The sequence below is a fragment of the Ambystoma mexicanum genome, chromosome 11, assembly GCF_040938575.1.
Source record: "Ambystoma mexicanum isolate Mex_15411 chromosome 11, UKY_AmexF1_1, whole genome shotgun sequence".
NCBI lineage: Eukaryota > Metazoa > Chordata > Amphibia > Caudata > Ambystomatidae > Ambystoma > Ambystoma mexicanum.
The window spans coordinates 171875366-171886352 of record NC_090934.1 but is presented as its reverse complement, the minus strand read 5'-3'; the positions used below and the strand labels follow the sequence as shown (position 1 = coordinate 171886352).

General features: G+C 45.3%; 1 protein-coding gene across 2 annotated transcripts; it reads left to right on the top strand.

Moving 5' to 3' along the window:
- The first annotated feature begins 216 nt into the window (after positions 1-216).
- On the top strand, positions 217-10458 carry RSRP1 (arginine and serine rich protein 1). Of its 2 annotated transcripts, none has more exons than XR_011279578.1 (6): positions 217-510; positions 1520-1578; positions 2001-2594; positions 3163-4817; positions 5077-5154; positions 9820-10458. XR_011279578.1 is itself a non-coding variant. In XM_069622725.1 (6 exons), the coding sequence occupies exons 1-6, from the start codon at positions 410-412 to the stop codon at positions 9928-9930; spliced, it is 1092 nt and encodes a 363-aa protein (XP_069478826.1). In that variant the 5' UTR covers positions 217-409; the 3' UTR covers positions 9931-10458. The 2 variants fall into 2 exon arrangements, 1 of the variants encoding a protein (XP_069478826.1); XM_069622725.1 differs by having other exon boundaries at positions 3163-3311.
- The last annotated feature ends 529 nt before the right edge of the window (positions 10459-10987 follow it).

The window sequence follows — 10987 nt, the reverse complement described above, 5'->3', positions numbered from 1 at the left end:
ACCTGTACTATTCTTCAGTGTATGATAGCCACCGAACCCAATGTGTTTTCATTGGCTGTAGAGTTATTTTTTTTCTGTCTAGAAGACCTCCAATTCGTCTTCAAGAAAGATTGACATGTGAACGATCAAATCATATCATCCTTATTCCGAAAATTAGCCAATGGTCGGTAGCTGACGTGGCCGCCCTGCCTCCTTCTCTATAGCAAGGAGAATTCTAGAAGGTTGTGTAATCCAGTCCTTGTTAGTCCAACTGCCGTGCGGTTGTGTGTGTGTTGCGCCCTCTTTCAGGTTGCTTATTCTTTTGTGTCAAGGCGCTGCCCGCGTTGTAGGCACGTTTTTACCCCGTTGGCAGTTTACCTTGTGTTTTTTAATAGTTTTAACGATAATCCGCTCTGAATAAATCGGCGCCATGGCGTTGATGGACGGAGCGGAGACCAAGCTGGAGAACCTCCATCAGCAGAACAGCCCGGTGCCTAATACCAGCTCTTCGATGCAGGCCTCCTGGAACACGTATGTGTTTTCTTTATTTTTTTAGTCTCGCAGGCAGCAGCTACGTGGTGGCCTATTAGCAGTATTTTAATGTAATTTTTGGTCCATGTTAGCTTAATTAATAACCTGTGTTTTGAAGATTGAGCAGTAATGCCTAGCTGCGCGTTTACACTTTAAAAATATACGCAATAGTCAGGGGTACGTGTCACTACGACTTTTACCAGACGCTTGGACGGCGCGCTTCTCAGAAGTAAAGATTCTGATCCGTCTGCGGGCGCGTCCTTAGACCTCCGCAGTTCAGGAAAGTAAAAGGTTGAAGGTTGATAATAGTGGCGCCGTTTTATTGCAGTTGATGAACGTTGAAGAAAGTCGCCATAGTAACCGGTTTGTTTGTGACGTACGTGTCGTCTTGTGTCCTCGTGTTCTGGGTTTTTTGACCGTTTGCTTTGGCGAGGTTGAAGGGAGCGACCGGATAATCTGTAGGGCAGCACAGGTCTATTGGTGCGGTGGCAGCTGGTCGAGGGAGTGGCGGCGCGTCCGCCATTACACGAGCGTCCGCCATTACACGCCACGCTCGCTCTCTCTGGCAATGGCGGCGGCTAGCGGAGAGGGCGTTGCAATGGCGCCCGAGTCCGGAACACGGGCGCCTGCGCTTTGCGATGGCGGCCAAGTGGCACGCCATGCGCCAAGCAATGGTCAAGCGTCTGTGAAGCTTGGGGTTAGGTAAGATGTTGCAATACACGAGAAGGGGCGCTGTGAGAACCTGGATGACGCTCCAGTAATGGCGGATGATGACGGCGCAGATTCAAGACGCTTGCTGTGTCTTGAAAGTGTGTGGGCTTGGATCGTATAGGGTCTTCGCAGACAAATTGACATACTCGCAGGGCGGGGGAAACTGGTTCAGCTAGTGCTAGAAATCGCGCGACTTGCTCATTTTGGGTCGTATTTTCCCCTCAATGCTCTGCAAGTTGTCCAATGTTTATTTGTAGACGTATTAGACTGGTAAAGTAATTTGTTCATTTCCATTTAGAAATGAAGACAGCCAAGACGAAGTAAAATACAACGAATACGACAACGCATCAGTCGTTGGTAAGTCACGTATTTCTCATTGGGATTCGAAACATGAACTGGGAGTATTCGGATATTGCTCAGCCCCAAGAATAAACGCTCTGAGGGGATGGGGGGGTTGTGGAGGCATGTGAGAAGGCGAGTGGACCCCATCTCCGGAAATACGCTGCCATGGTGCTTTAGGATTCAGCCTAGTGTTAGGAGGTGAAATTGTGCATCAATTTGCACAATTTCACCTCCTAACTGGGCTGAATCTTCTTGAAGGTTCACGTGCCCCGAAAACACCATAGTTCTTAATCTCTTGCACTCGCCTCGAATTAAAACTGAGAATTGTATGTTTTTAAATTAAAGGTGTGATATGGTTTGTGGGCATGTATCGCACTTGCGTAGTGTTATCGGTGCTGTTTCTATGTAGACTAACGTGTTTTTTCCTTTTCCAACAGGCCGATCTAAAACAAAGGGTTTTTCAAGTTTTGGGAATACAGAGCATGAAGAGAAGGCAAACCGTAGAACCAACGAGATGACCAACTATAGGAATGATTTCAATCTCGACTCCTCCAAGAAAAGGCACTCCCGTTCAAGGTCTAGAGCAAGTTCCCGAGGGTCTAGGTCATCTAGCGGGTCATCAAGCAGCGGTTCCCGATCTCGTTCAAGCTCTTCATCTTCGGGTTCGCGCTCAAGAAGCAGAAGTAGATCCCGTTCGCACAGCAGACGCTACAGATCAAGAAGGCTTGGGCGCAGCTCCAGATCGTCCTCCAGAAGCCGTTCAAGGTCAGTCAGCCCTCGATATAGAAGACACCGCGCATCCGCTGCTTACAGGCGATACCACAGGTCTCCGCCACGATACAGGTCTCGGAGCCGTTCTCGGGTGTATTACAGAAGGCATTCGCGGAGCAGAAGCCGATCAAGATCACGAGGACGAAGATACTACGGCTTTGTACGCCGGCCATATCCAGCCACATTTAGGAGCTGGAGAAGTCGATCGCGGACGAGGTCAAGATCTCGAAGTCGCACTCCTCTCCGCCTCACTGAAAAGGGTATGCACGCTACATTATTTCATTATACCACGTTTCCAACTGTTATCCTGTAATTTGGTAGCAGGCCCCCCGCTGCCTTTTGTGTGGCGTAGTCTAACGTTGACATGAAGTATAGTAGTCTTATGGGGGGGGCGTGCCTTCACTCTTACCAATGACGGGTTACTGGTGCTTTTCTATAACGAGTTTATGAATAAGAAACAAACTACCTCATTGCATGGACTCCTCGAAAAGCACGCCTCAGGACCAATAACTAATGCCCCCGAAGACTTGCAGCCTTTTTCATTTGTAAACCTAGGAAGACCTGTTTTAAACCGAAAGCAAACTCGGGAATAGGCACTGCCGTGGCCCATGTACCCTTTAGGCAAATGGGCCCTTGATCTAAGCACAGGTGCAAACGACATTATATACATGTTAGCTTATCGTGGACTTATTTTGCTCTTTAGCTCAGCCCTAGATCGCATTTTAAACTAGCGCTAGAATACGGATAACAGTTATTAAAAGTGAATATGCTGAGCTAGCCGTGCACACATGTATTTGCTTAAATAAGCGCGCCGTTTATGTTTTGCAGATCGACGAGAGCTCTTGGAAATTGCTAAAGCAAATGCTGCAAAAGCCCTAGGGAAAAATGTAGACTTGCCACCCAGTTTGAAAATGGACCATTGGGTTAAAGAAACTCAGAACAGGAGCCTGGATGCAGACTCTGAAAAGCTTATCAAGGTAAGTATGAGTCATGGGGAATGGTGGTACTAAGGGTGGGATTGCATGAATGATTTCTCACTGGAAAATACGACTCAGCTATGTGCCTTCGTCATTTAAAGGGTTATATTTATACACTTAGTTTTCTTATAACGCGCTTAATGCCGAAGAGGTCTCAAGCGCGGACTCGGATTATTTCTTACCTGTTCTGCGTCGTCTCGCTTCCAAGACGAGCGATTTGCCTCTCAACTATACTCCCTGGACGATAGAGGTGGGTTTATAGAGTTGATACTTGGGTGTACCCCACAGTTTTATTTGTGCTGGTTTGGGCATTTTTTTGGTTTGGCATTGACCTGCTTCTGGGTGCGCTAGGCCTTGAGAACGCACTTCAACCATAGAAGTGAGTGGCAGGGCATTTTAGGACTTTAAAACGGGAGTCGCGGGGCGGGTATGACTAGCTATTCACCCTTAATCACATGCACTTAGCACAAAATCTACCTGCTGCGAATACCGTGGTAATATTCTTTTTGTACTGTTGCCTTAAGTTTAGAGCTCCCACTGGGATTATGATGCTGCCTATCAAATCAAAAGACATCTGAATGAGATTAGGTCATTTATGTACTTGTATATTTCCATCGTATAGTAAACAATTATGTCCAGCTGTAGGATCCACTGCGTTATTTATCAACGCGCCCCACCGATTGGCTTTTGATGACAGCTCCGCAAGTCACTGATTGCCATGTGGTGCAGACATTCAATGTTAAAAAAGCACCCGTGAGCTGCACGAGTGTATGAATTGTCTTCCTTAATGGGTGTGAGAATTATCTAATGTGAAGTCGGGGTAGCTGTAAAAAAATGACAACTTATTTGGTGTAAATCAAGCTGGCACATTATCAGCATTAAGCAAACTGAGTGAAAATGTGCGCTCGCTAGTGTAGTTGTGCATTATTGGAGGTTATCGAGAATACCGAATACGCCTGGGTTCTCCATTTTTTTATCATTCAGTTAGACTTCTAGCCCCATACCACCTTTGTGTTCTTATCCCTTAAAAGACAGTACACAGCAGGGTGTTTATTTTCAGTGCTCTAAAAATCACCCTTTGGGTGAGCTTGCTTTTGATTCAATTTTGATGTTTTATTTACACCTTTACCCCTTCACGCAACAGTGGTTTGTTTCCAAAACTTCTAGTACACCGTTTACATGCTCTTTCTGTCTTTATAGAAATGAATGACCGCCAGCCTTTGATGAAGAAACAGTTGGTAATACAGATATATAAGTGCTTGGTCTCCAATTTGGGTCAAGGGGATTTTAAAATGGACGTTTCAAATTGGTCATGGGTTTAAAACCATTTTGTACAGTATTTGCTATTAAACTATGGTCGCTAAGGGATTTCTGGGAAATCTCTGGTACAGATGTTATCCCTCATAATGTATTAACTATATTCCAGATGTTGAGTGAATGCTGAAGAAGATGCCTTCATCGCTAGCAGATAAGTTCATTCAGGGTGGACCTGCCTATAAATTGCCTGTACGTTGTACTTGTAGAATTAAAGAATTGTGGGTTTTATAATCCAGAATTTAGCTAAATCAGATTGCGCAGATGTATTTTTTGGGGTGTTAAGGAACAAATTATGCCGAGATGTTGTACGCTAACCAGAAAGGCACAGTTCTTAGTGTCTTTGAACGTATTTGGCTCAACATTTCTGTAGATTTTGCTCTTAAAAGCGTTTGAGAAGTTATTGTCCATCCAACGGTTTTAAGTATTAATTGATGTCCTTTCCATTCAGCAATCGGGGGGCAAGTCTGATGATCAAGCCCACTCAGGAGTGTCCCCGAGAGGTGGAGCCCTTTCTTGGAACCACACAGTAAGTTGCCTCTGGAAACACCACTGCAGAGTTTAGTAGAAGCACTTTTTCTAGCTGTAGTTGACACTTTCTTGGGATTATTACACGTTTCATTTATTCCTACTTGTTGGTGTTGTGCTCTAGACTGCATTTTTTAGCTAATGCGTGCTAGCCTCCCAGCACATAGTAGTTTATGGAGGGGATGCATTTCCTGATGCCATTGGAAGCGGAAGTGGCCTACAAATGTCCTAACAATAAACTTGGTGTCATTCACCTACTTGCTTGACTGGCTGTGCACGCGTGTTGAAAAGGGGGTGATGAACAAATGTTTCGGGTTTTTGTTATGCCTTCCGTAGGAGTTGCTGACCCCCCACAGTCCCTCTCAGCTGTTCTGGACCCCACTTTTGATTTACAATGTGGATCAGATAGGGGGGGTTCTTTTTGCTTCTTAGCCCTACATAGGCAAGTTTGTAACCTACCAACCCTATACCTGTGACTCCTGCCACAAGCTTGGAGGAAATGATTACATCTGTTTTCGGTCTTTTCAAATTCTACATTTCTTTTTTCTTGGCTCTACTGCTTGTAAACTTGCATTCCTTAACTTGTTTAGAAACTTGGAACATCCCACTATATTTCAGAAGACTTTAGTAAAAATGCTGCTTGTGACATGACCTTTTAATTGCGTCACTGCTTGCTATATCTTCTGCTTGTCTTTCAATTGGTAAGTATTAAACTTAAAAGAAACAAGTTTTATTTTCAGGATAAAATTACTCTCCCTCAACCCCCATACTAGTACTAATCCAGCTCCATCACTGGCTCAGCCATTCCAGGCACTCGGACACAATAAACAAAGCCAGAAATGGGGTGTAAGAGTGCAGTAATGCTAACACACCAGGCTCTGCAGGACTGCATTCGACTCTGCCCCCTGCCAGGCCTGGCTAATCCTTGAGCACAAATCGCAAAACATTTTGTAACATAGGTTCTCGAGCATTGGATCTTTCGTAGATTCAGATGCTTGAATATTCCTTGTCAGACTAGAAATCCTTAGTGATAAATATTAACTATTAAAACATTTCCATATATATCCATTCTCCCCTTGAGAATGCATGTAATTACTCCATTGTGGCCTATGAGCCATTATATTGTGTAGTCCCTCCACCTCACTCGATCCTTTATGGTCTCAACCAATGAGGTGACGGAGTTTAAGCTCAGCCCCAGGCAGCATTCTTCAGATTTTTCACCGCAGTCTTTCAGACAGTAGGAATCCTCCAGCTCTGAGCCTTCAACATTCTTTTTACCTTGGTGTGTAGTATATACTATTTTTTTTTTGCTATTCTGAGAAACGTGTCTTTTGGTACTTTTTCATCAGTTCTCCTCAGCTGAGTCTCAGCCTGCCAAAAAGCCTTCCCTGTTGGATCCACATGACCACTACATTTACTGCTTATATCAACAAATGTGACATTTGCAGGACTTTTTCCACCAAAACCCTGCAGGACAGACACAGGAGACTTCAGTTGCACCTAGAACCCAATGGGCTGTCCTCTTGACGAGTCTGTCAAGACGGCTCCTGTATCGTCTACCAAACCATCTGAGAGACTTCGAAGAGAAGAGCCATTTAAGTGGAAAGGAGTTCTCTCCCTCTCATAAGGCTAAAAGAAGATTGGAAACTGCTTCCGAGCCTTCCTTGCACCCAAGACACCACAAAGCGCGTCAATCCTGAAGGAAAAAATCACCTCTTAGGGTAAGGGGGGGGTGTCCACGAGTGGCAGCAAAGACAGGGACGCACCGTCGACCAAGCTGTCGACAAAGCCACTGTCAACAACACTCCATACTTCATCCATGACACTCCTCGTTGTCGAAGCTCTTGTGGACGGTCAAGCACATTTGAAGTCTTCGCGACGGAGCCACCGTCGGCGAAATGCCATCAGCGATACGAATTAGAACCCTTATCACCACCATTCATTTGCTGACATCACTGACAAACCATCCTGTGTGAACAGTCTCCATACGTTTTTGGGACCAGAGTCTCCAATTTGTTTCACCTGAACCAGTGGGAGCACGACTGTCCCCTTTAAAGGAGATGACTGAACTTCCTGACCATCCTTAAGGAAGAGTTCACAGGCATGCCTGGTTAGCAACCTTTCCGTATCCCTAAGAAAGACACGCCCGCCTTGGCATCCGGAGTCAGAGGGTATGGCTGATCCCTATGACCCGGTGCTCATGGCATTAATGCAGAGAGCCATAGAGAAATTGGAGCTAGAGAGGTACCTAAGGAAGCCCCCTCAAGGGATCCTTCACCTCGGCATAGCACACCCAGACACTCCCCTCCCAGGAGTAGACCGCAGAAAGAGCACGGAGCCTCCACATAGATCCAGGAGCAGAACACTCCGTGCTTTACCGACAAGGGTCCCCTCTCCAGCAACTCCTAGTTCGCAATCACCAGTTCGAGGCCCAACGCCTGTACTCTGATCTGTCAGTATCGGCTTGGCAAGAGGACCCGATGCGTTCAGAGATTTTTCGGATCCAGAGGAAGGAGATAACACAGGAACCGGATGCGCCCAGTGAATGGGATGATTACATTGTCGAAACCCAGGAAACCTCTGATTTGGTATCATTTCATACGATAATTGGTCAGCTACGTAGCAAGTTCTTCAGCTACACAACAAATATGTGAAAGGTCGCGTTTCTTCATAATGCTTTTCCAGCATAAATGCAAGAGTTAAAGAAACTTCCTGCAAAATGCTTATTTTATCATGCGCCGCTATGCTGCAACTCATGTAGATTTCAATTAAATAAACTTAGTGCGAGGGTCACGTTAGAGCTGCATGCTCACTGAGTAATCAGTCCATGAAGCAAGTCTTAACTTACTTATTTCTTCATACGCAGGTTTCACTGTTCAAAATATCTACTACTAAATATAAACTTGCAGTTGGCTCGCCAAAAAGCGGCACTACCACCAGTTTTTTGTGTACAGCTGTGCTCTTCAAACTGGACCTTTTCGTTTCAAATGACAAAGGGTAGGCCTAAAGCTGGGGTGCACAACTGATTTTGACAGAGGGCCGAAAGTACCTTACGTAATGGCTATAGTGGGTCAAAGTAAATGTGGGGTGGTAGGTGAGGTGTGGCGGGAGGCTTTTTCAACCCCCAATTTTTATTAAACACATGGAAAAAGAATGTTTGAGGTGTAATGATTTTTATTAGTATTTCAAACTTAACAATGGAAAATGTGTGGTACAAAATGTATCATTATTGCATCATATCTATAGACCCTTGATTGGACATGCCGTTATTTTGGACTGCTATACTTTGCTCTTTTGGTTGCCCAAGAGGAGCATGGCCTTCGTTGAGTCAGGTTTCCACAAAAAGCAAGGATGTTACTGGGTTCACTCTTGGTTGCGACACTAGGCCCCATGACCCCTACCCCAACCAAACCCTATGCCTCATGCCACCAAGCATGCACCCATACAGACCCCAAACCCCCACCCCGCATCTCAACATACACAGTACTTTCACCCAAAAACACTCGGGCAGACCCAATACACCCCCCCCCCACCCTGCATCTCAACATACACTGCACTTCACAAAAACACTCTGGTAGACCTGACACTCTTGCATCTCAATGTAAGCACTACAGGCAGGACAAACCAGACACTCAAACAGTGCACCCTCCCCCATCTTTCCGGATGTACTGGAAGGCAGGCTAGCTATTACACTGGCGAGGTCTCTGGCACTATGGCTGGCGTGGGCATGGCAAGGCTGAAATGCTTCTGGCATCAGCATCAAGCCTTATTGGCCATGCCAGTTGTAGTGCTGGCCCTCCATTGATGTAGCACACTACGTGACGTGGTGCATGTGCCCTGAGCCAATGAGGGCCAGTTTTTTTGTCCAGCCTGGAAGAGTTACAAAGATTTTCCTAATGGTGGGCAGCCCGCAAGCAGCAATGTCTTTCCTCGCAGGCCGGACAAAACTGAATGGAGGGCCGCAAGTTGTGCACCCGTGGCCTAAAGGGAGCAAAACCAAAGCATGACGGTAATCTTAGATGAAAGGCAGTTTAGAGTTGTCTGCCAAGACAATCTGTCGACCTTCTAAATTAGATCACTGCTGAGGGAATCCACAATTTTGGGTGCTCAGCTCTGCTGATCTCTGAGAAAAGGAATTAAGGAAATACGACAACCATTTTGAATTGCACAGATACCACAACCCTCCAACCTTAGCCCCCCAAAGATTGTATTCTAGACACGATTGTGTTCTCGTTAGAATCTGGTTGCCCAAAATTCAGATCCATCCCCAGTTTTGCATGGTACTGAGCATCGCAACATATGGTTTGTTAGTGTGCATTTGACCAGTGGCTGTATTGCTGCGGTAAGTCTAACCTCCCCTGTAGTGCATTGGCTGTAGCAGCCTTGTTCCTCTAAATACTTTTTTAGGTTTCTACATTTTGATCGGTTTTAAGAATGTGATTGCAGACTGGCTCAATCGGGTGCAGCCATTTCACCTCGCTGATCAATTCTGATCTACCTGGCATTTTGTGCTAGGAACGGCAAAAGGTTCCTGCACAAATTGATGGGGCAGACTTTCAAAGCTTTGGGTTTGATATAGCATGCAGGTGTGTACATTGTAATGCAATAAACCTGTGCCTGGGCTGTAATGTGGTGATGTTAAAATACTATTAATTTCTGTTTGCAGAACACCACGACCAAGCCAGCAATGGAGAAACAGTATGTCCAAGAACCTTCCACGTCCATGCAAAAAGAGCCAAGAACAACTCCATGTGGACAGTGGATTCCTATCAAGTGAGGGAGATCAGTACTCTGTCTCCCCCTAAAGAAAGCAGTAATTTTTGATGTGGGCTTTGCAGAGTAGAAAAATAAATTGCCCACATGACCACTGATAGTCTTTTGACTCATTTTAAAGGTATCTCGGTTGGGTGGAGTGAATCAACTCTTGAAATTTGCCCAATCTGAAGTTCATAGAGCCTCAAACATGCATTCTGTTGCATAGTTATGCAAAGGACTCTGAGGGGCAGATGCTATTGGCATTAAGGTTAGTGAGCGTGAATGTGTATATTTTGTAAATTTTGTATATATTTTGCTATTTTCAGAGTTAATTTAAGTACACAGGCTGGGAATGTGTAAATGCACTGCCACTGGTGTTCCTTTTATAGATGGTTACTGTTTTGCCATCTAAAACAAGTTTTGTACATTTAAATTCATCCCGACGGGTGGTTATCCAACTGGATTGACTCCTGCTGTGTAACATATATTTTTGTTCATTTCCTCGGACGAGTACGTTTGGTTTGTTAATAAAGAAAATATTTTCTATTTACTTTTTTTACTGCTTTTTTTTTCTTTTCTTGAATAAAAAAAATCTGGTGTTAAAATTTGTGTCAATTGTTTGTTCTCAGTTTCAAGGAGCGCTGACCGCATGCATGCAGGCCGAGTTTCAGGCCAGCTAGTCTAAAGCTACTGGCACCACAAGGGGAGAAAATGCGACATACTCACACCTTTACAGTACTGTATAAGGAAAATAAACGGGGGCACAAACAAGTTGGCCTTAACTTGTTGCCACTTTTTAAATCCCATTGCTGTTTCCCCTTGCACAAGCACTAGTTTATCTGTATACCCCGGACACCAGTGGTCTTGAAGCTTTTTTGGCCTGGGCCCCCATAGCAAAATTTGGGCAGGCCAATACCAAATGGGCAGTATGTATTGGGGCTGTCCCTGCACCTTACTTCCATTGTCACTGGGCTCCCTCATCCCACTCCTACCCAGGGCTCTTCCCCATCCCATCGCACCCCCTGGGGTCTCACCTCCCTGCTCCCACCACTATACCATGGTTCCTGCCCACCCTCCCA

Coding starts and splice junctions, on each gene's coding strand:
- RSRP1 (XM_069622725.1), top strand. CDS start 410: ATGGCGTTGATGGACGGAGCGGAGACCAAGCTGGAGAACCTCCATCAG. Junction 511..1,519: donor ATGCAGGCCTCCTGGAACAC/GTATGTGTTTTC, acceptor ATTTCCATTTAG/AAATGAAGACAGCCAAGACG. Junction 3,312..5,076: donor ACTCTGAAAAGCTTATCAAG/GTAAGTATGAGT, acceptor CTTTCCATTCAG/CAATCGGGGGGCAAGTCTGA.